This window comes from Tigriopus californicus, chromosome 2 (assembly GCF_007210705.1).
Source record: "Tigriopus californicus strain San Diego chromosome 2, Tcal_SD_v2.1, whole genome shotgun sequence".
Classification (NCBI taxonomy): Eukaryota; Metazoa; Arthropoda; class Copepoda; order Harpacticoida; family Harpacticidae; genus Tigriopus; species Tigriopus californicus.
Genome location: NC_081441.1, coordinates 7,850,573 through 7,871,404, shown reverse-complemented (window position 1 = coordinate 7,871,404; position 20,832 = coordinate 7,850,573). Strand labels below are relative to the sequence as shown.

Sequence of the window (20,832 nt, the reverse complement as noted above, 5' to 3'; positions counted from 1 at the left end):
TTACATGCTATGTTGTAAAGTGATTACATGCTATGTTGTAAACTGGTTCGTTTCAAAGTTGTGTTATCAAAGCTAGTGTATGTAGATAACCAAGAGCAGGCCGAAATTTCGAGTTTTATGTAGTGCTTACTACAACTTTGGCCATATCTCCTGAGTTCCCTAGGCATGGTAGTGGGCTCAAATTCGGCCAACTTCATCAATTCAACAAGATCTTTGTGCTCATTTGAAGTGCTTATTTGGAATAAATTGAACAATTCGTCGATACCATAATGAATGCTATGTCCAAAACATAATGACTGGTAGCCAGGAAGGAGAGTCACGATTCAAAAACAGATGATAACCACCATATTCATTGAAATCATATTAAATCCAATGACATTATCCCGTCCAACCCCAGTTAGCGAAAAAGACTGCTAGATAAATCAATTTTCCATGTTGGGTTTCCAGGTCTAAGTTGAAAAAATTGAATGAAATTTCGTCAAAATGTATCTAAATTTGTGGTGGACGGAAAACATCAAACTTTGGAAANGAAAAAATTGAATGAAATTTCGTCAAAATGTATCTAAATTTGTGGTGGACGGAAAACATCAAACTTTGGAAAGCAAGACTATCCCAGTTGAGAGGTAAAAACTTCACAAAAGGAAGACAGAGAAATCAAATTCCAACCACATGACTTTGCTTCCACGTTCAATTCAAGAACCTATTCAGGTACGTAAATAAAAAGTAAGCTAATCGTGAACACATAAAGCACATTTTTAAACGCTTCAAAGCATAATACCACATTCAAATTCTTACATGAATCTCACCTTTCTCTGATGCACAGTTTAACCATCTATGTCGTTAATTTCATTGATAAAGATGATTTCCTAATTTCGACCAAGTAGGTTTGATAAAATTATAAGTTGTAACATATATATCAAACTGAGTTAGAAATCCACTCAGCCATTTATCAAAGTTATCTCCTACGATTTGGTGGGTTAACAAAAAGTCAAAGCGTGCTTGGTTATTTCAGTTAAAACTTTACAAGACATTTTAACCACTGTGTTCAACAATCCCCCCTCCTTAACCTTTTAGCAATCTCACCTGTCTCTTGTGCATAGTTTGATTTTCCGGGCCGTCGAATTCGTTGATAAAGAGTGTATATTCATTATTGTAATCTGCATTCAGTTGGACATTGTCAATATCGTAGACGGAGAACACCCAATCATCCGATTCAAAGCCTCTGCACGGCGGGAAAAATGAGTGGAACGATCCGGTTTTAATATTCAATGATTGGTCTTTCAGCCTTCCGGTGAACCGAACATCGGGCAAGCCGAACGGAATGTCTCCATCCCAATATTGACACTCCCATCCGTGATGGCCTTTCTTGTCGGATGATATTAGGACATATTGGGGAGGACAACATTTAGGTAGACATGGGCAATCATCCGCTTCGTCCTTTACGGGCAATGAATGGAAGTTATGAATAACTACTTCATAGTAGGGATCAACTTGTCTTACCTGGCATGGATGCCAATCGTTGAATTTGCATTGGGTAGCTGACCAGGCATGACAAATTGATGAAATGAAAAAGCAACCAAGAAGTGTTAACCCGTTCATGTCGGACGAGAACATTACTTACGAATGAAAAACTAACGTCCCTCTTTCCAAAAGCGGAGGCAAGAGATAAGCTGTTATGGAAATATCATGCAGAGAAAGATACCAATAAGTAATGTTAATTTTTTGAGAAAAAACATACTTCATCTAGACATAATTAAACAGGATACAAATGTGTCTTGGCAGTTTTGGATCAAAGGAACAGTATTGAAAACATCTCATTTTTAACTTTTTCCATCGTATTTTAAGTTTGTAACTATGAGACTCCAAAAGTCCATTAGGCCATAGCCAGGCCTCAGCCGACTCAAAGTCAATTGATGAATAGGGCCCAGTAATCACAGTATCAGCGTGGAAGACATATCAAAATTATCTTTGCTCTTTTTTTGCCATTATTTGCGCTCGTTTAGGCGCCATCTATTGGTGAAATCTTAATAATCCACAGTCACAGACCTTCAGAGCCGCTTTCATGTGTGAGGGGTAACATCTAAGTACGCTGCGAAACATTCATTGTGATGTGTTCTCACGTAAGTTAATTCATAAAATGTGATGAAATCTATAAACTTTTGTCAACAACTGGAAATCTTGCGCACTAATTCTGCAATTCAGAAGTCAAGTTTCCACGGTGTTTTTTTGCATACACGGATTCAATTTATACATGTAACGTTTTCACGGTGATCTGTTTTTCAACCGAAATGGTGGAATTTAATCCTATGTACTTGGATTGTTTGATTTTATCTTACAATGGTTATAAAGACATTTAGATATTTTTTTGTTTGTTTTTTCACGGGCTTTTCTAACCGCTACGGGGAATGTAATCCCCAGTACTACTAAAATGAAAGGTTATAATTCGTCTGTTTATTACCTTTCAATCTTTATATGATGTTTGGTCTACCAACGAGTTCAAGTTGGCAGACCGAGCTAGTCCTTGAATGTAGGGTTGATCTGGAATATTATCTAAAAATTTGTCCAAGTCTGATTTGAAAAATGCAACAGGATCAACAAGGCTTGAACGTTTGTCTTTTTTGAGGATCTTTTAGCCACCACTTATTGAATGATTGAGAATTGACCAAACTGGCTTTAATTGAAAACTACACGGTCTCAAAATCCATTCAATAATGTTTTGCTTTCTAATATTTTTAGTTTCCAACTTGTGGCTTGATGTTTTTAAACAACAATGTGCGCGATCAGAAATGAAATATGCATCTGCAAGTTACCATTTGCCATTCTTCATGGAGACTGATGGTGTATTAGCTGGAGTGATTGATGAGAATTGAAAACAATGAGGTTCATGACGCTCGCCACGTTGCGTTAATACACATTTTCATCGGCTATGCACATCGATTAGTCTTCAAAAGTTCTCTCTAAAGCTAAGCTTAGCCGCGTTACATTTATGGAAGTTTTTATTTCCACGTACCATTTTTCTTTAATCTTCACCATGTTATGGACTCTACATTAATTGATTGATGCCCAATTGCCAAAGACAATGGTTGCGAGTCGCTTGACTGATATTCAGGGATTTTGCATGCGAAACTCTAAAAGCTATTTTCAAGATACAACCACGACAAAGCATGCGAAGGGTGTTGACAAATAATGTTGCACGACACACTGACAATCGATTAGTAGTCAATCTGCGAACGCCAAAATCGTTAGCTAGCTGACTGCTTCAATGAATCCGAGCTCTCAGCGCACAAAGGAAACCACATTTGTGTCTATTCAAAAACAAGATAATTGCCGATTCAGACAAGCAAATACCCACGTGTGGTATCTGCCCAAATATCTTTGAATGAAATTTAATTATTCGTTACCGTTGCAATATATTTTAAGATATATGTCATAATTGCGAATATTTGCATCTTGTCTTTTTGATAACACAGAGCCACTTCTTACTTGTTAAATAATGCTACATCCTGTTTTTTAAGTACCTTGGGTCACCGGCTACTAATAAGAAAGTTTAACCGGACTCAGAAAGCCAAAGACTAGGAAGCAGGGACCGAAATTTGCGAGGAATATTCGCATTTAGCTCGGTTGAATGAATGGTTCCAAATCGACAATGATTTAAACAATATTGAGCATTAATATCAGGTCAAGTTGGAGTTACAGATTTCGAAATTAAAAAGGCTTTCATTCGCCGATACCAGTAAGCGCAAATTCGAAGGAAAATATCGATTGGTGTTTTTATATAATGTAACTTTATTTCCTAGCATTTTAACGCGATACAAAGTTTATTTTTGTTAAGAATGGCCAAGATTGCACTAGCCTGGCAAAGGATCTAGAAACAATATATTCTTGGGTTACTGAGAGTAATATGGGCCTAAACGGAATGAAATTCCGCTCAATGATCTTCGGGTCAACTCCTTTGAATACTCCGATCGTAGATAATGGAGGTAAATATCTCATTTATGAACTATTTTGGGGTAGTCCTCCGCAATAATGGAAAGTTCGATGAGCATATCCAGTTGAAGGTGGGTAAAGCTTTTCAAATGTGTGCTTAGATACATCGCACGTTTAAGTCCAGAGGAAGCATCACGATGCCAACTCTGTACAAGTCGATTGTTCAGTCACATCTTGAATCGTTGGTAAACTAAATATCGTATAAAGATTGAAAGGCAATAAATAGACGAATTATAACCTTTCATTTTAATAGTACTGGGGATTACATTCCCCGTAGCGGTTAGAAAAGCCCGTGAAAAAACAAACAAAACAAAAAAAGAACCCAGATCTGGCATTAGTTTCATATTCTGCGCCGCCTTTTCAATGTTTGAGTTAGATCAAGGACGAATAACTATAAAAAAAAAGCAAAATCCCAAGACTCATATTTGTCCACGTAAAGTGAAATGAATTGAATCTGGAAATGTCTATTCATTGGGTGTAGGTTAATGGTTAATGTCGTTAATTAAGAACAAAATTCCCCTTAAAGCTATCAATACTGCTCATGTTTTGGTGTTAAATGAATCAAGCGCACAATGGCAGATTGGATCAGTTGGGTTTGCTTCTACTTAAGAGAAATAGTAATTGATTGATCTCGCGGGGTATTTCAACATTATCAAGTTGCCAAAAACAATGTCCAACCAATTAAGATAAGGGACATGTCCATGGACAGGAAGCTGAGAAACTGATAAGGTCATCATCATGCCCTGCATTAAAATGTAAATGAATTGTGTGAAAATCATCAACCATACAATTAATAGTAGAATACTGAATAGTCAATGCGTTCGTTGTTTTTGTCTCCTTGGCGTAATCGAAACAATCCAAATGAACGCCTGAAAGACGGCAACACAGATTTGATGGAAACAGACTGTCTGCTCAACGCCTTCTTTTCCCTGCGTCGAAAAGTGATCTTTGCGCTTTTGAACTCCACTAGTTACGCTATTTTGCTCGTGCGTACAAAAATACCGAGCACTGGCCAAAGCACCTTCGTAGGGTATGTCGATGTACGGATGCTTAACACCCTGCCCAGCAGTCAGCAAACGCATCAAAGACAGAGATAGAAGATGTCCCGATCTCATGAAATACAGAACCACACTGGTCTAGCCGGCCTGGTACAGTATACTGCACGCCATCAACCAACCACAACCAGTCAATGGGATCTGGAATGCTATATATGCTCAAATTATGTTTCAAAAGTATCACTCTAATCTGTACCTTCAGACGAGATCCAAGTACCAACTTCAGACGCTCAAAATGCTTAGCAAGGTACGTTGTCACCATCAAGCATGGAAAGACTCATAGGCCATAGCCATACTTATCCACTGACTTTTCGTTGCAGTATCTTTTCTTGGCGGTCAGCTTGACCTTGGCTAGAGCTGCTCCGGCCCCTGAGGCCACAGCCGAGGCCACGGCTGAGGCTGATGCTCAAGCCGGAGTGTTTGATGAAGTGTACGCACCTTATGCCGCTCACGGCCATGGCCATGGTCACGGATACGGTTATCCCGCTTATGGATATGGTTATGACTATGCTCCCAGCTACAACTACGGACACGGCCATACCTACGATAAGCAATACGGATATGGACATGATGTCACTTACGGTTACGGACACGACTACGTGGCTCCTCATTACTCTGATTACGGTCATGACCACCAATACGGATACGGCCATTACGAGCCCAGCTACGGACATCACCACGGCAATAACTACGACAAGTACGGCTACTCTCCCTATGAAGGATATGGCTATGCTTACGGCAAACACCACTGAAGAACATAACTTAACCGTAACTTATTGCCTTTCTCTCATTTCTAAATATACAATGAGCGAAATTACCGTTGCAGCATTCAAATGGATTTCTTGCCTCATTGACACTTGGTGTGCATGTGCCTTTCATTCACCGTCAATGGTTTGCCTTCACAGAACCGCTTGGCTTAATTAATCAATCACCCGACTAAGAACAGTCAAGTAATCGGTCAGGAACTCGTTACATTGCAATGAAATGCTCGAGGATCAAATAACAAATAGGAATATTTCAATAGCCCTTTTTGCAGCGGTCAGGTTTCTTTTGAACAATAACGTCACTCTTGGGAGTCAGAATACTCCGTAGCCATTATGGTTGGATTTGCTTGGACTCATAGATGTTTCCACCATTACAATTACGACGCTAATCAAATTCTTTCGGCCAAGAATGGTCAACAGTTCACAGTTTACATACTTAACCATATATTGAACATGTGAAATGTAAAACCTTGAAGGTGCCTTCATCAATTGTCAATTTGCTATTATATAACAACCATAAGAATAAATAATTAGCAATCTCTAATTCTTGAACTTGATCAAATGATACTAGGAAAAAATCATACAGGTTCAATTCGTTAACCAAGGTTTAAGCAAGGAGCCCTGAAGGGATTCTTATCTCATGCCATTTTAGGGCCGCGTACAGTATCATTTTGACACATATACTCATATATTAACAAACATTCTTAAGTCTTTTCCGCAATCTTCAATTTACTTTTCAGGTTGAATATCGAGACCAAGATATTTCTACCTTTTATCCCTGATTTACAGATTAGACCACTAAAGTCTTAAATTGCAAATATTTAATTGGGCCTAAAATGTACATTCGTACATAATTGTACATTTGCACACAATTGTACATTTGTACATAATTAAACATTTGTACATAATTAAACATCACCTGATTTCCCACAAAGTGCTCCAATTCGTTCTATATCCAAAGGTTATGTTACATTTATCATTAAATTCTGCCATTTAAGCGATGAAATATGTCACATATATCAAATAGTTGCTTTACATTTATTTTTTCATTTTTTGCGGACTTCCTAACCAGTACTGAGAATGGAATGTGTTGCAATTTACGACAAAAATCGTTCATTCAACACAACTATATTTATGTAATATAGGATCCACCAACGGATTAGAGTTGGCGAATTTGCATGACCTTGAATATAGGGCGGATCAGGAATTTTGTTAAGAAAATTATCAAAGTCTGATTACAACTTATTGTAAAAAATCATACAATTTTTGTGGTGCACTTGTCCAACAAACATCAATGGAAATTTTGATCTCAGGCAGCAAATGTCCTCTAGAGCTAAAATCTAGGGAACAGACGTAAAAGGGACAAAGGTTTCGTGGAACAAATGACCAACGTCTGATCAGTGATCTCCAGTGAGAACCACCCAAGCTCTCGCATTCCTGCCATATAGACATCTCTGAACCTGCTCAACCTTTTGCCAACCTGTTGAACTAACTGAACCGGTTCAAGGACAATTCGATTTAGGACAACTCGACTCGGACAACTCAGGCCAGGAAGGCTTGCAGGGGTAACGTATTGGTAGCGCATCCGCTTTCCCATTTGCGAATCCTGGTTCGATCCCAGGCTTGCCAAGTCCAAGCTTCTCTGAGGTATTTGGTTACAGCATGAGTTGCTGCTTTAACAGCTTAAATGGACAAACCTGCCGTCATTCCCGAGAGTGAGGTAAAATAATTAATGTTGGTTGTAATGACGAAGCGGGAATATCCCTCAATTGGGCAACCCAAAACCAAATATGCAGGCCGAGCGGGAGAGCTGCCATGTGACTTTGTAACAAACAAAACAAACCAACACAACTCAGGACAACTCGACTCAAAGGACAACTCGATCCAGTAAAGAAATTAAGCGCAGCACAATACATTGGCTCACAAATGATTTACATTTATAAGAAAAAAATTGGAAAAATCATTACCCAAATCAATATTTGATTGTTTTCAAGGCAAGTTGTGTTTACTTCAATCAAAGCGTGAAATTAAAAAGTAGTATTGTTTTCGAAATCGATTTGGTTTTTTTTCATGCAAGGCCTTCCTGATTTTAGCATTTTCAAGCAAAATGAATACTCATTAAGTTTCACTTTTGTTGTTTAAATAAGATTTTTTAAGCCGTATTTTGTGCTTAGTTGTTGTCTTGTTTTAGGTTGTTGTACTGGGTCGAGTTGTCCGATCATCAACTGAAGCCCAATAGGTCAAAATATATTTAAATATAGTTGAACATTCGGCTTGTGCAGAGTTAGCATTATGATACTAGACTGGAACATCCGATATCAAAATCGGAGATTTCCATCGAGATTCCATTAAACCATTCCGTTCAAGACCGTATTGGTATCAGTTTCTACCACAAGCTAATTTTGCATCATTAGTAAAAGATGATATGCTGCCACATTTACTAAGCTTGAGAAGTGGAGCTATGAGAGGTTGTTAAAATGAAAGGATGTTAAGATGAAAGGATAGGAATGAAGGTCTGTAGGACACCTAACTTGACATCATATCATAAATAGATTTATTTCAGGAACACTTTGATCATGACTAGATCATGTCGGCATCTAATCTTTGCGTTAACATCTTAATATATCAACAATTTCATGCGCATATAATGCCTCAGGTTCTGGGTAAGCAAATACTTGTTTTCACCAAGACCTGGGGAGGTTAAAGAAGACGTTGATAATCAATAATATGACAGAGGCCAAGCTGCAGCACAATAACAAGAGTTGGAAGAAATACAAAATGAAATTGAAAGACTTGAAGGAAATCATATCGGTTCGAATTTATAACAAAAGAAGGGATAAGGAAATAGACATAGAACGAAAAGCATGAAAAACAGAGCAATGCATCAATTTTAAGTCTTAATTTGTTCTGTTTACTAGAAAGTGCAAAACGACTTCAGGAATGGGAGAAAAATTCATAAATGAAGAATTGTGTTTGGTGCATGGAGCGTTTTGATGAGATCGAGCGGCGGATAATCGTAATGAAAGAGAAAAATAAAAATCATTTCTTAGGATTTTTGTTGACATACATAGCAATTCTTGAGTTTGCAAGGAGCAATGGAGTACTTCTGTATGAGATAATCTCTTATTGTTTGGGTGAATTTTATTCTTCTGAGATCGATGTGTGGGGGTTTGAAATTATTCTACTCGTTGGGAAAAGCAAAGTTCGGTAGTCTGTGTAAAACTCCCGACTTGCCAACCGCCAAGCCGAGATTATTTTTCCTTTTGAAAATATTGATGAATGGTGGAAGTTTTTGAAAGCACGACTACCTCATCACTTGAAGGATTTTAAGCGTGCGCAAAACTTGCAATTTTAGGAGCGTGGAAAGGTAGTTTTGAACCAAACTATGGACCTACCGCAGAATTCGTATTACTCCAGTTTTTTATGATCAGCGCAATCAAAAGCTTTTTTAAGGTCCAGAAATGTAGTAAGTGCCATTTCTTCGCATGATTAGCAGAAATATTTTCAAGAAGTTCTTGAACTGCATTCATAGTGTTATGTTGCTTTCTAAAACCAAACTGTTCAGGGGGAAGGATTGCCTCTATTTCTAAAAAGTTATGCATTTGTTTATGGAAAATTTTCTCTAAAACCTTGGAGAAACTTGGCAAATGACTTAAAGGGTGATAGTTACTAGGGAGTAATTTGTCACCTGATTTAAAAAAGTGGAATGACTTTTGCAGTTTTCCATTCTGTTGTTACGTGTCCGGACATAAAAGAAATGTTGACTAACCTCGTCAACTGCACTATTCAAGCTGAAGCTATGTGTGTTAAAATTCGGTGTGTTAGACCGTCCATTATTGAACTGGTTTTCCACTTGAGCTCGCTGATTACCGCCTTGGTTTAAATACGCGTGTATCACTAATGCATCCTTAAACTTTAACTAATAACTTCCTATCAAGAATCAAACACCAATTCAATGAAGAACCCTGCAATCGAGATCCCTATCTTGTCGAGGCTTGGTAAACGGCTCTCAAAACCAGTGCTGACTAGTGGAACTTAATAACTTATGAACTTCAAGAAATTGTACAACAATCACTAATCTTCAGTTTGACGATATGATTTGAAAAAAAAATCAGACAGGTGAGATTCGTTAATTAAAGTTTGTACAAGGATTACTAAAGGGACTCTTACTGAAGGGATTTTTTTTTGTTTGTGAACGTATATAATGCAAAGCAATTAACAATTCACTTTAACACGAATTGGTTCCATTAGTTCCGTGAAAAAGGCAAACGTCCAGTCAGATTTGAAATGACACGATCGCAAAAACGACCATCTAGGGGTCAGTTAATGTGTTCCAACTATCTAATTGCCGTCTTCTAACATTTCCTTTTGTTCAATAAACAGGGTTATCATCTTAAACTACGATTCCATTAGCACATATTGTTGATAAAACATGAAGCTAAAAGTTGGAAACTAAAACTAAACTTAAACTACGCAAGTTATGCTATTTTGCTCGTGCTTACAAAAATACCGAGCACTGGCCAAAGCACCCTCGTAGGGTATGTCGATGTACGGATGCATAACACCCTGCCCAGCAGTCAGCAAACGCATCAAAGACAGAGATAGAAGATGTCCCGATCTCATGATATACAGAACCACAGTGGTCTAGCCAGCCTGGTACAGTATACTGCACGCCATCAACCAACCACAACCAGTCAATGGGATCTGGAATGCTATATATGCTCAAATTATGTTTCCAAAGTATCACTCTAATCTGTACCTTCAGACGAGATCCAAGTACCAACTTCAGACGCTCAAAATGCTTAGCAAGGTACGTTGTCACCATCAAGCATGGAAAGACTCATAGGCCATAGCCATACTTATCCACTGACTTTTCGTTGCAGTATCTTTTCTTGGCGGTCAGCTTGACCTTGGCTAGAGCTGCTCCGGCCCCTGAGGCCACAGCCGAGGCCACGGCTGAGGCTGATGCTCAAGCCGGAGTGTTTGATGAAGTGTACGCACCTTATGCCGCTCACGGCCATGGCCATGGTCACGGATACGGTTATCCCGCTTATGGATATGGTTATGACTATGCTCCCAGCTACAACTACGGACACGGCCATACCTACGATAAGCAATACGGATACGGACATGATGTCACTTACGGTTACGGACACGACTACGTGGCTCCTCATTACTCTGATTACGGTCATGACCACCAATACGGATACGGCCATTACGAGCCCAGCTACGGACATCACCACGGCAATAACTACGACAAGTACGGCTACTCTCCCTATGAAGGATATGGCTATGCTTACGGCAAACACCACTGAAGAACATAACTTAACCGTAACTTATTGCCTTTCTCTCATTTCTAAATATACAATGAGCGAAATTACCGTTGCAGCATTCAAATGGATTTCTTGCCTCATTGACACTTGGTGTGCATATGCCTTTCATTTTTTAACATTTGGTTTGGTTTTTCACGGACTTTTCTAACCGCTACAGGGAATGTAATCCCCAGTGCCATGAAAATGTACACTTATAATTCGTCTATTTATTACCTTTCAACCTTTATATGATATTTGGTCTTCCAACGAATTTGAGTTGGTAGACCGAGCTAGTCCTTGAATGTAGGGTTAATCTGGAATGCTATCTAAATATTTTTGTCCAAGTCTGACTTGAAAGATGCAACGACAAGTTTTCGTTATAACTTCATCATTAAACTCAGGAATCCAAACGCAATATCACTACCAAATTTCACTTGGCCGGCTATGATGCCAAAGCCACAAGGCCACAAAAATACCCCCGGACGACATTGTACCGGGTTGTTGGGAGATTGAATGGTGGCAAGGGCATTGGTCGTAATCCTTGTGGACCTCACAGGGCCAAAAAAAGGACCCCAACTTTCCTCGCTGGCCTGAACAGGTCCATCCAAGCCAACCCAGTTGTGTGGATGACGGTGTATGAAGGCAGAAGCTCCCTAAGTAGAAGGACAGTGGCCAGGACTGTAGAGGAGGATTTGAAGTTAAAGTCTTACATCAGGAGAAGGAGTCACCTCCTCACCAAGACAATGAAGGAAACTAGGATCAAGAGAGGGAAAAAACTCCACAGGCTCTGCAACGTCAACCCAGGTATCATCAAATTGTTCTCTGACGAATCAAATTCCATTGTGGATCCCCAGAACGAACGATGGATCTCTGGAGATAAGTCCAATGTGCCACCAGCGCTGAAGACCAAGTTTCCTTCCAAGATCATGGCCTTTGGTCTTGTCACTAGTGATGGAAAGGTCATGGACTCAAGGTCAACACCAATGTCTATGTGGACCTATTGGGTAGTGTTCTGTTACCTTGGCTGAAGTCAGCGTACTCTGAAAATACTAAGTTTATGTGGATTTAGAACAGTGCCCCCTCCCACATCTCCAAAAAGGTCCATTAATTTCTTGAGCAACATTTTTGACATTGTGGTCAAGCCAACTGAATGACTTCCAACAGCCCAGATCTCAAGCCAAGTGATTACTAGCTATGGTCTGTGGTGAGGGGAAAGTCAATGAGCATGCACAACCAACATTGGTAGTCTAAAGTCCGTCGTGAATAGGCACATGAAGAATTTCACCACGGCCGAGGTCACCAAGGCTTGCTCCTCCTTCATTCAGCGCTTGGAGTCTGTCTTTGAGGCCAATGGGGGCCATATTGAATAGCCTTTAAAATATCCGTTTGCCAAGAATTTTGCATTTCATAAAATTCTCATTCATAATGGACTTTTTATGATATATTACATGTTTAAAGCTTTGTTCCACTGCTACTGGCCGGCTGTGTAAAAAGGACAATGGCGGACGTTCAAATACGTGAACCCCAAACACCCAATCCAAGTACTGGCTTCAGCTGTTTTGTCTCAGACGGAGCTCGAACAGGCAACTTCATCACAACACAGTCAGTGTTGTTCCAGTACACCCCTTGGTATTCAAAGCCACATCCACTGTGTGGTTAGTAAAACCCAAATTGGAGTCACTCTCCAATCAAGGACTTCTTGCCTGGAGATTGCATGAAGAGTTGAGCTCTGTCATTCAGCTCAGAGATGATCTTGTCCGGGGTTCCACTGGCCCAAAGCGTGACGTCGTCTGCTTTCCGAACAATCCTATCCTGACTTAAGTCAAGAAAGGGAGGTAGGTCGGACATTAACACAAAAAAAGTTAACTGACCCACTGTGGACCCTTGGATCAGGCCATGCTTGGCTGGTATGGACAGGAATCTGTTTCCATTCCATACAGGAGTACTAAAGGAATGAAAATAACTTACTTGTCGGCCTTTAACATCACCTCTAACCAATCCTTCCACATCTACGATATCACTACTCAAATCAAAAGCAATGGACATCAACAGTTTTCCTTGTTTGGGAGGCCTCAATCCACGATGCATAAACAGTTCCCCATTGCATCAGTGGGGGACAGTTTTTGTCTGAAGCCAAACTGACTATTTGGGTCCTTTTGAGTGAGCCTCCAAGTCCTCTTTGAATAGTTGTTCCAAAATTTTGGAACGGCTGTCAGGATACAGATACAGGCAGGGCAGAAGCTTGCGGTGTCTAAACTAGCCTTCCATTTCCCCTTGTGGACTGAGGCAATCATTCCCATTTTAGATCCAGGCAAGATTTTGGATCGGGTTAATGGGTTGCTTGATGCCTAATGGGCCCAGCTAAAATGTCTACAACTATCATCAGAATGAGAATGGGAATACCGTCTACCCCTTTTGGGATGAGTGTTATTCAAACCTTTGATTGTCTTGACCACATGCCATGCTTTGGCAAATGAAAACTCAAAAACGATTCAAAAATCTGCCTCTGATGAAGTGTCCCTGGAGGGCACCATGGATATCAAAATACTTCTAAGCTTTGCCTACCTTTACCTGGATATGCTCATCAAACTTTTTATTAAATAATTCTATTCAAGACCATTGAACTATCACTTTCTACCGCAAACACATTTTGTATCATCAACATTAGAAGAAATGTTGATCTTAAGATATTCTCGCCGCCCTCTCACTCGTTTTCACCTGGTCCTTGTTTTCTCTTTTAAGCCGTTCAAAACATTACTTCTGAAAGTTTGATTCCTAAAATTACTGTACCAACCAACTTTTTGTTTGAAACAAATTCAAATTGGTCGAATAGGTAGCAGATTGGGGCTAAAAAACTTCATAATTCTGAGAAAGTTATACAGAAAAATCACCAATGTTATGTTTTGAGGAAACAATTCGAGAGGAATGGTTTTCTTTCAAAACCTACTAATGGGTGAAGTGACTAAAATGTACTGAAGAGTTTTGTTTAGCCAAAGACATCTTTCCACAATATTTTTCATATAAGTAATGCTACTGCTACCAAAAAAGCTTTAGACCTGCAATGTTATTGCACAGCAATTTATTTTTCTTAAATATGTGTACGCCTCAAGCGTTCATTGAAAACTGTCGTCGGACTTGAAGAAAAAGAACTGGCTGAATGGTTCCTCACTCTTTAGTCGAAGGCACCGAGGGATCCACTTCCAAAACCAGATGGACCAAAGTTGCTACCTAAATGTCCATTGCCATGGGGAACATGGCCGTAGCCGTAGCTCACATGCTTATGTCCATGATAAGGGTTGTGCCCGCCATAGGTCACGTGCAAGTAGGTTGGGTGGTGCTCATGATGGCCGTATTTATGGCCATGACCATGTCCATGACCATGACCATGCCCATAACCGTGTTCATGGCCGTGCCCATGGCCGTGCCCATGGCTGTGCCCATGTCCATAGCCGTGTCCGTGTCCATGACTTTCTCCATGACCATGAACGGTGTTGTACACATCGTGGTGACTGTGCTCATAGTGGTTCGGTTCATGATGGTAGTCATTAGAATGGTCACTGTGATGATCACCATGCCCGTGAACGGTTTTGTAGACGTCATGGGGAATGTGGGGCTTTTCGTGGAAGTCAGCGTGTCCAGCGTGATGATACTCCTCATCTCGATGATGTTGATGGTCGTTTCCATGGAGGAGCGGTTTCTTGAAATTATGAAAATCAGTGCCATGAGCATCTTCGAAGAAGTCGGGCCTGCCCAAAGTCAGCACGGCACCAGAGAGCACGAGAGTAACCGGAACAAAGAACTGGAACAAGAGAAAACAAAGCGAGGCTTACAAATCCAGACTCCCAAGTCTAATACTTTACTAAGCATGTTTAGCACATTACTACCGAAACACTCACTTTAGACAACATTGTTATAAGAGGAGTTGGTTGTTATCTCACAGAAGATATTGGGAAAACTGATGCTTCTGTTTTGGATTTTCCACTTCTTATAAGATTCTGAAGCTCTTTTAAACTCTTCCTGGTTGGACCACGCGCTCCCAAAACCAAGATATAGGCTAGTAAATATGATGTGTTGTTGTGTTGTGTGTCCCGACAATTTTCTCGCGTATCTTCGATCGACGATCTGGCTGAATTTTCCGCCCTTAACCAAATGACACACTACCAAGCCAATACCACATTGCTAGAAACTACGTAGTTGCCTATACCTCGAAACTTCACAGTCTGCAGCGTGTACTACCAAAAACGAGGACCTCGGAGGAAATGAGGGGAGGTTAACTCTTGACGACATTTCGTTTACTCTTTTTACACTGTACGCACCGTCAATGATCGGTTATATTCAGAACCGTTTGACTTGTTTTGGGGGGTTGTTACTGCCAATTCATTTTGAGTGAGAGAAATGACTTTTTCACCTGATTAGAATACTATTTGTTCCCTATCGATCGAGCGACAAATAACATTCAAGCAATCGGCCAGGAATTCGCCGCATTTCAAAGAAACCCTCAAATAACAAATATGAATATAAGTATTTTCCCGGAGCATTTTTATAAAGGCCGGATTTATACCCATTTAAAGAATAAAGTCACTTTGGAGCGTCAGAATACTTCTAGTCATTTTTGTTGAATGGGCTTGGAATCAAGTATATTTAGGCTATGCCAATTATGACTCTTATCAAGGACACTGCTCCAACCCATGGTGTTAATTCGACCACGAATGAAAAACAGTTCACAGTTAACATCCTTAGCCAAATAGCTAACACGTCAAATTTTCAAATCCTATTCCGAAAAGTTAACTTATTTAACTGTCAATTCGGCACTGTAGAATATACTTAAGGATAGTTCATTAGCAATCACTAATATTCAGTTTGACCACTCCTTCGTTTATGGTCTTTCTATTTTTGGCGAGAACCTTTACATGAATTATTAGAGTGTGCTGGATAGTGTAAGCTAGGGATATAATGAGCCAAGAATTTTTGGCCTTGGATGGGCTAGGTGATAAGTTTACTCATTACGGGCTGAGTTGGGTTGACAGTTTTCAGATGAAAGGCACTTCCAAAAATGTAACTCTGAATCGCCCATAAGACCACTTATAGTAGAAGAAAAGACTTTTCACCTTTGTAAAAACCATTTCTACGTTTACGGAGCTTATTCTGGCAGAACATAGCAATTAGAAAAATGGCGGTTTTTTTTTATTACAGATTCAGATCCAGTAAAAAGACATGACTACTTGTTCAATCCTAAAGTGGACTTCAATCACTTTCATGATTGATATACGATGGTCAATTTGTCGTTAACTATCATTTAATGGACTTGTTAGTTCTGGAATATATGCTATATATATTATATCCGAAAAACATAATTTTTAAAATCAATATCTCGTTTTTGGCCATGACATATTTCATACATATCCAAAAGCCATGTTACTTGAATCATTAAACTTTTCAACTTATAGGGGCTCTTATTTCCAACGTCAGACAGCCCCGACGAAATGGGGAAGAGGCACGGTAGGTTGCTAAAAACAAACTACTTGTAGCATGCTATGAACGCAATTTCTTTTCCGGACATTATGACACCTGGGTCAACAATCATACAACATTGTAATATACATCTTGAAAGAATTAGCCAAAAATAGCTCAAACACATTATAATTCAATAAAGCAGAATCGGCCCAATCGGCCCTGTATTTGGTAAGGCTAATTCACATAGCGCCCTCAGAAGTGGAGAGAGTTATTTCACTGTATTCAAGCCGAACAAAAAAACTCATATTGCGAAATTTTAAACCAAATAATAAGATTTCTTTCACAAATCTGGACTTGAATCTTTTAGAAAGGATCGAACTCGAAGTCTGGACTACCCAGCACTAGTCTACTTCCATCCTCAAACCGAATTCAATCTTGGTTTTCCACCCTATGGGTAACGACACCCTTAGTATATCATCTTTTTCAATCTGAAGATTGATATTGTAGTCCATGTATCTTCATCGTCCTAAATCAAAGCACATTGGAAAAGGTTGCATAACCTTTGCCCTCTAATCACTTGATCAATGTAACTATTTTTTCCTTACACGTGTGTTTCTCTAGACTTTAACTCAGAACGACATTTGTTCACGAGATAAAAAAAAATCTCTGATATTTGTTGAATACATCATCAAAAAGATTAAGAAGCAAATTTGTGCAACCTTTCCAATTGTGCTTTGGATTTAGACGAGTGAAGATACATGGACTACAATATCAATCTGAGATTGAAAAAGATGATACTAAGGGTGGCTTTACCCTAGGGTGGAAAACCAAGATTGAATTCGGTTTGAGGATGGAAGTAGGACTAGTGCTGGGGTGAGTCCAGACTCGAGTTCGAGTCCTTTCTAAAAGACTCAAGTCCAGATTTGTGAAAGAAATCTTATTATTTGGTTTAAATTTGCAATATGAGTCTTTTTGTTCGGCTTGATAACAGTGAAATAACTCTCTCCACTTCTGAGGGCGCTATTTGAATTAGCCTTACCAAATACAGGGCCGATTGGGCCGATTCTGCTTTATTGAATTATAATGTGTTTGAGCTATTTTTGGCTAATTCTTTCAAGATGTATATTACAATGTTGTATGATTGTTGACCCAGGTGTCATAATGTCCGGAAAAGAAATTGCGTTCATAGCATGCTACAAGTAGTTTGTTTTTAGCAACGCTACCGTGCCTCTTCCCCATTTCGTCGGGGCTGTCTGACGTTGGAAATAAGAGCCCCTATAAGTTTGAAAAGTTTAAATGATTCAAGTAACATGGCTTTTGGATATGTATGAAATATGTCATGGCCAAAACGAGATATTGATTTTAAAATTATGTTTTTCGGATATAATATATATAGCATATATTCCAGAATTAACAAGTCCATTAAATGATAGTTAACGACAAATTGACCATCGTATATCAATCATGAAAGTGATTGAAGTCCACTTTAGGATTGAACAAGTAGTCATGTCTTTTTACTGGATCTGAATCTGTATAAAAAAAAAACCGCCTTTTTAATTGCTATGTTCTGCCAGAATAAGCTCCGTAAACGTAGAAATGGTTTTACAAAGGTGAAAAGTCTTTTCTTCTACTATAAGTGGTCTTATGGGCGATTCAGAGTTACATTTTTGGAAGTGCCTTTCATCTGAAAACTGTCAACCCAACTCAGCCGTAATGAGTAAACTTATCACCTAGCCCATCCAAGGCCAAAAATTCTTGGCTCATTATATCCCTAGCTTACACTATCCAGCACACTCTAATAATTCATGTAAGGTTCTCGCAAAAATAGAAAGACCATAAACGAAGGAGTGGTCAAACTGAATATTAGTGATTGTCAATGAACTATCCTTAAGTATATTACACAGTGGCGAATTGACAGTTAAATAGGTTAACTTTTCGGAATAGGATTTGAAAATTTGACGTGTTAGCTATTTGGCTAAGGATGTTACCTGTGAACTGTTTTTCATTCGTGGTCGAATTAACACCATGGTTGGAGCAGTGTCCTTGATAAGAGTCATAATTGGCATAGCCTAAATATACTTGATTCCAAGCCCATTCACAAAAATGACTAGAAGTAATTCTGACGCTCCAAAGTGACTTTATTCTTTAAATGGGTATAAATCCGGCCTTTATAAAAATGCTCCGGAAAATACTTATATTCATATTTGTTATTTGAGGTTTCTTTGAAATGCGGCGAATTCCGCCGATTGCTTGAATGTTATTTGTCGCTCGATCGATAGGGAACAAATAGTATTCTAATCAGGTGAAAAAGTCATTTCTCTCACTCAAAATGAATTGGCAGTAACAACCCCCCCAAAACAAGTCAAACGGTTCTGAATATAACGATCATTGACGGTGCGTACAGTGTAAAAGAAGTAAACGAAATGTCGTCAAGAGTTAACCTCCCTCATTTCCTCCGAGTCTCGTTTTTGGTAGTACACGCTGCAGACTGTGAAGTTTCGAGTATAGGCAACTACGTAGTTTCTAGCAATGTGGTATTGGCTGGTAGTGTGTCATTTGGTTAAGGGCGGAAAAGTCAGCCAGATCGTCGATCGAGGATACGCGAGAAAATTGTCGGACACACAACACAAACAACATCATATTTACTAGCCTATATCTTGGTTTTGGGAGCGCGTGGTCAAACAGGAAGAGTTTAAAAGAGCTTCAGAATCTTATAAGAAGTGGAAAATCCAAAACAGAAGCATCAGTTTTCCCAATATTTCTGTGAAGTAACAACAACTCCTCTTATAACAATGTTGTCTAAAGTGAGTGTTTCGGTAGTAATGTGCTAAACATGCTTAGTAAAGTATTAGACTTGGGTCTGGATTTGAACCTCGCTTGTTTTCTCTTGTTCCAGTTCTTTGTTCCGGTTACTCTCGTGCTCTCTGGTGCCGTGCTGACTTTGGCAGCCCGACTTCTTCGAAGATGCTCATGGCACTGATTTTCATAATTTCAAGAAACCGCTCTTCCATGGAAACGACCATCAACATCATCGAGATGAGGAGTATCATCACGCTGGACACGCTGACTTCAACGAAAAGCCCCACATTCCCATGACGTCTAAAAACCGTTCACGGGCATGGTGATCATCACAGTGACCATTCTAATGACTACCATCATGAACCGACCACTATGAGCACAGTCACCACGATGTGTACAACACCGTTCATGGTCATGAGAAAGTCATGGACACGGACACGGCTATGGACATGGCACAGCCATGGGCACGGCCATGGGCACGGCCATGAACACGGTTATGGCATGGTCATGGTCATGGACATGGTATGGCCATAAATACGGCCATCATGAGCACACCCAACCTACTTCACGTGACTATGGCGGCACAACCCTTATCATGGACATAAGCATGTGAGCTACGGCTACGGCCATGTTCCCATGGCAATGGACATTTAGGTAGCAACTTTGGTCCATCTGGTTTTGGAAGTGGATCCCTCGGTGCCTTCGACTAAAGAGTGAGGAACCATTCAGCCAGTTCTTTTTCTTCAAGTCCGACGACAGTTTTCAATGAACGCTTGAGGCGTACACATATTTAAAGAAAAATAAATTGCTGTGCAATAACATTGCAGGTCTAAAGCTTTTTTGTAGGCAGTAGCATTACTTATAGTAAATATTGTGGAAAGATGTCTTTGGCTAAACAAAACTCTTCAGTACATTTTAGTCACTTCACCCATTAGTAGGTTTTGAAAGAAAACCATTTCCTCTCGAATTGTTTCCTCAAAACATAACATTGGTGATTTTTCTGTATAAACTTTCAAGAATTATGAAGTTTTTAGCCCAATCTGCTACCTATTCGACCAATTTGAATTTGTTTCAAACAAAAAGTTGGTTGGTACAGTAATTTTAGGAATCAACTTTCAGAAGTAATGTTTTGAACGGCTTAAAAGAGAAACAAGGACCAGGTGAAAACGAGTGAGAGGGCGGCGAGAATATTTAAGATCAACATTTCTTTAATGTTGATGATACAAAATGTGTTTGCGGTAGAAAGTGATAGTTCAATGGTCTTGAATAGAATTATTTAATAAAAAGTTTGATGAGCATATCCAGGTAAAGGTAGGCAAAGCTTAGAAGTATTTTGATATCCATGGTGCCCTCCAGGGACACTTCATCAGAGGCAGATTTTTGAATCGTTTTTGAGTTTCTCATTTGCCAAAGCATGGCATGTGGTCAAGACAATCAAAGGTTTGAATAACACTCATCCGC

At 39.5% G+C, this 20,832-nt stretch overlaps 3 protein-coding genes across 3 annotated transcripts; 2 read left to right on the top strand and 1 right to left on the bottom strand.

Annotated features, from left to right (window-relative positions):
• The first annotated feature begins 4,833 nt into the window (after nucleotides 1–4,833).
• Nucleotides 4,834–5,876, top strand: LOC131877172 (zinc transporter 7-A-like). Its single transcript, XM_059222776.1, has 2 exons — nucleotides 4,834–5,289; nucleotides 5,363–5,876. Exons 1-2 carry the CDS (start codon nucleotides 5,209–5,211, stop codon nucleotides 5,792–5,794), a joined length of 513 nt encoding a protein of 170 aa, XP_059078759.1. The 5' UTR covers nucleotides 4,834–5,208; the 3' UTR covers nucleotides 5,795–5,876.
• A 4,193-nt stretch (nucleotides 5,877–10,069) lies between these two features.
• On the top strand, nucleotides 10,070–11,203 carry LOC131877171 (zinc transporter 7-A-like). Its single transcript, XM_059222775.1, has 2 exons — nucleotides 10,070–10,616; nucleotides 10,690–11,203. Exons 1-2 carry the CDS (start codon nucleotides 10,536–10,538, stop codon nucleotides 11,119–11,121), a joined length of 513 nt encoding a protein of 170 aa, XP_059078758.1. The 5' UTR covers nucleotides 10,070–10,535; the 3' UTR covers nucleotides 11,122–11,203.
• Nucleotides 11,204–14,180: 2,977 nt separating this feature from the next.
• LOC131877169 (histidine-rich glycoprotein-like) lies at nucleotides 14,181–15,285 on the bottom strand. The gene is made up of 2 exons (XM_059222773.1): nucleotides 15,015–15,285; nucleotides 14,181–14,917 (listed from the first exon to the last, which is right to left on the bottom strand). Exons 1-2 carry the CDS (start codon nucleotides 15,024–15,026, stop codon nucleotides 14,291–14,293), a joined length of 639 nt encoding a protein of 212 aa, XP_059078756.1. The 5' UTR covers nucleotides 15,027–15,285; the 3' UTR covers nucleotides 14,181–14,290.
• Between the last annotated feature and the right edge of the window lie 5,547 nt (nucleotides 15,286–20,832).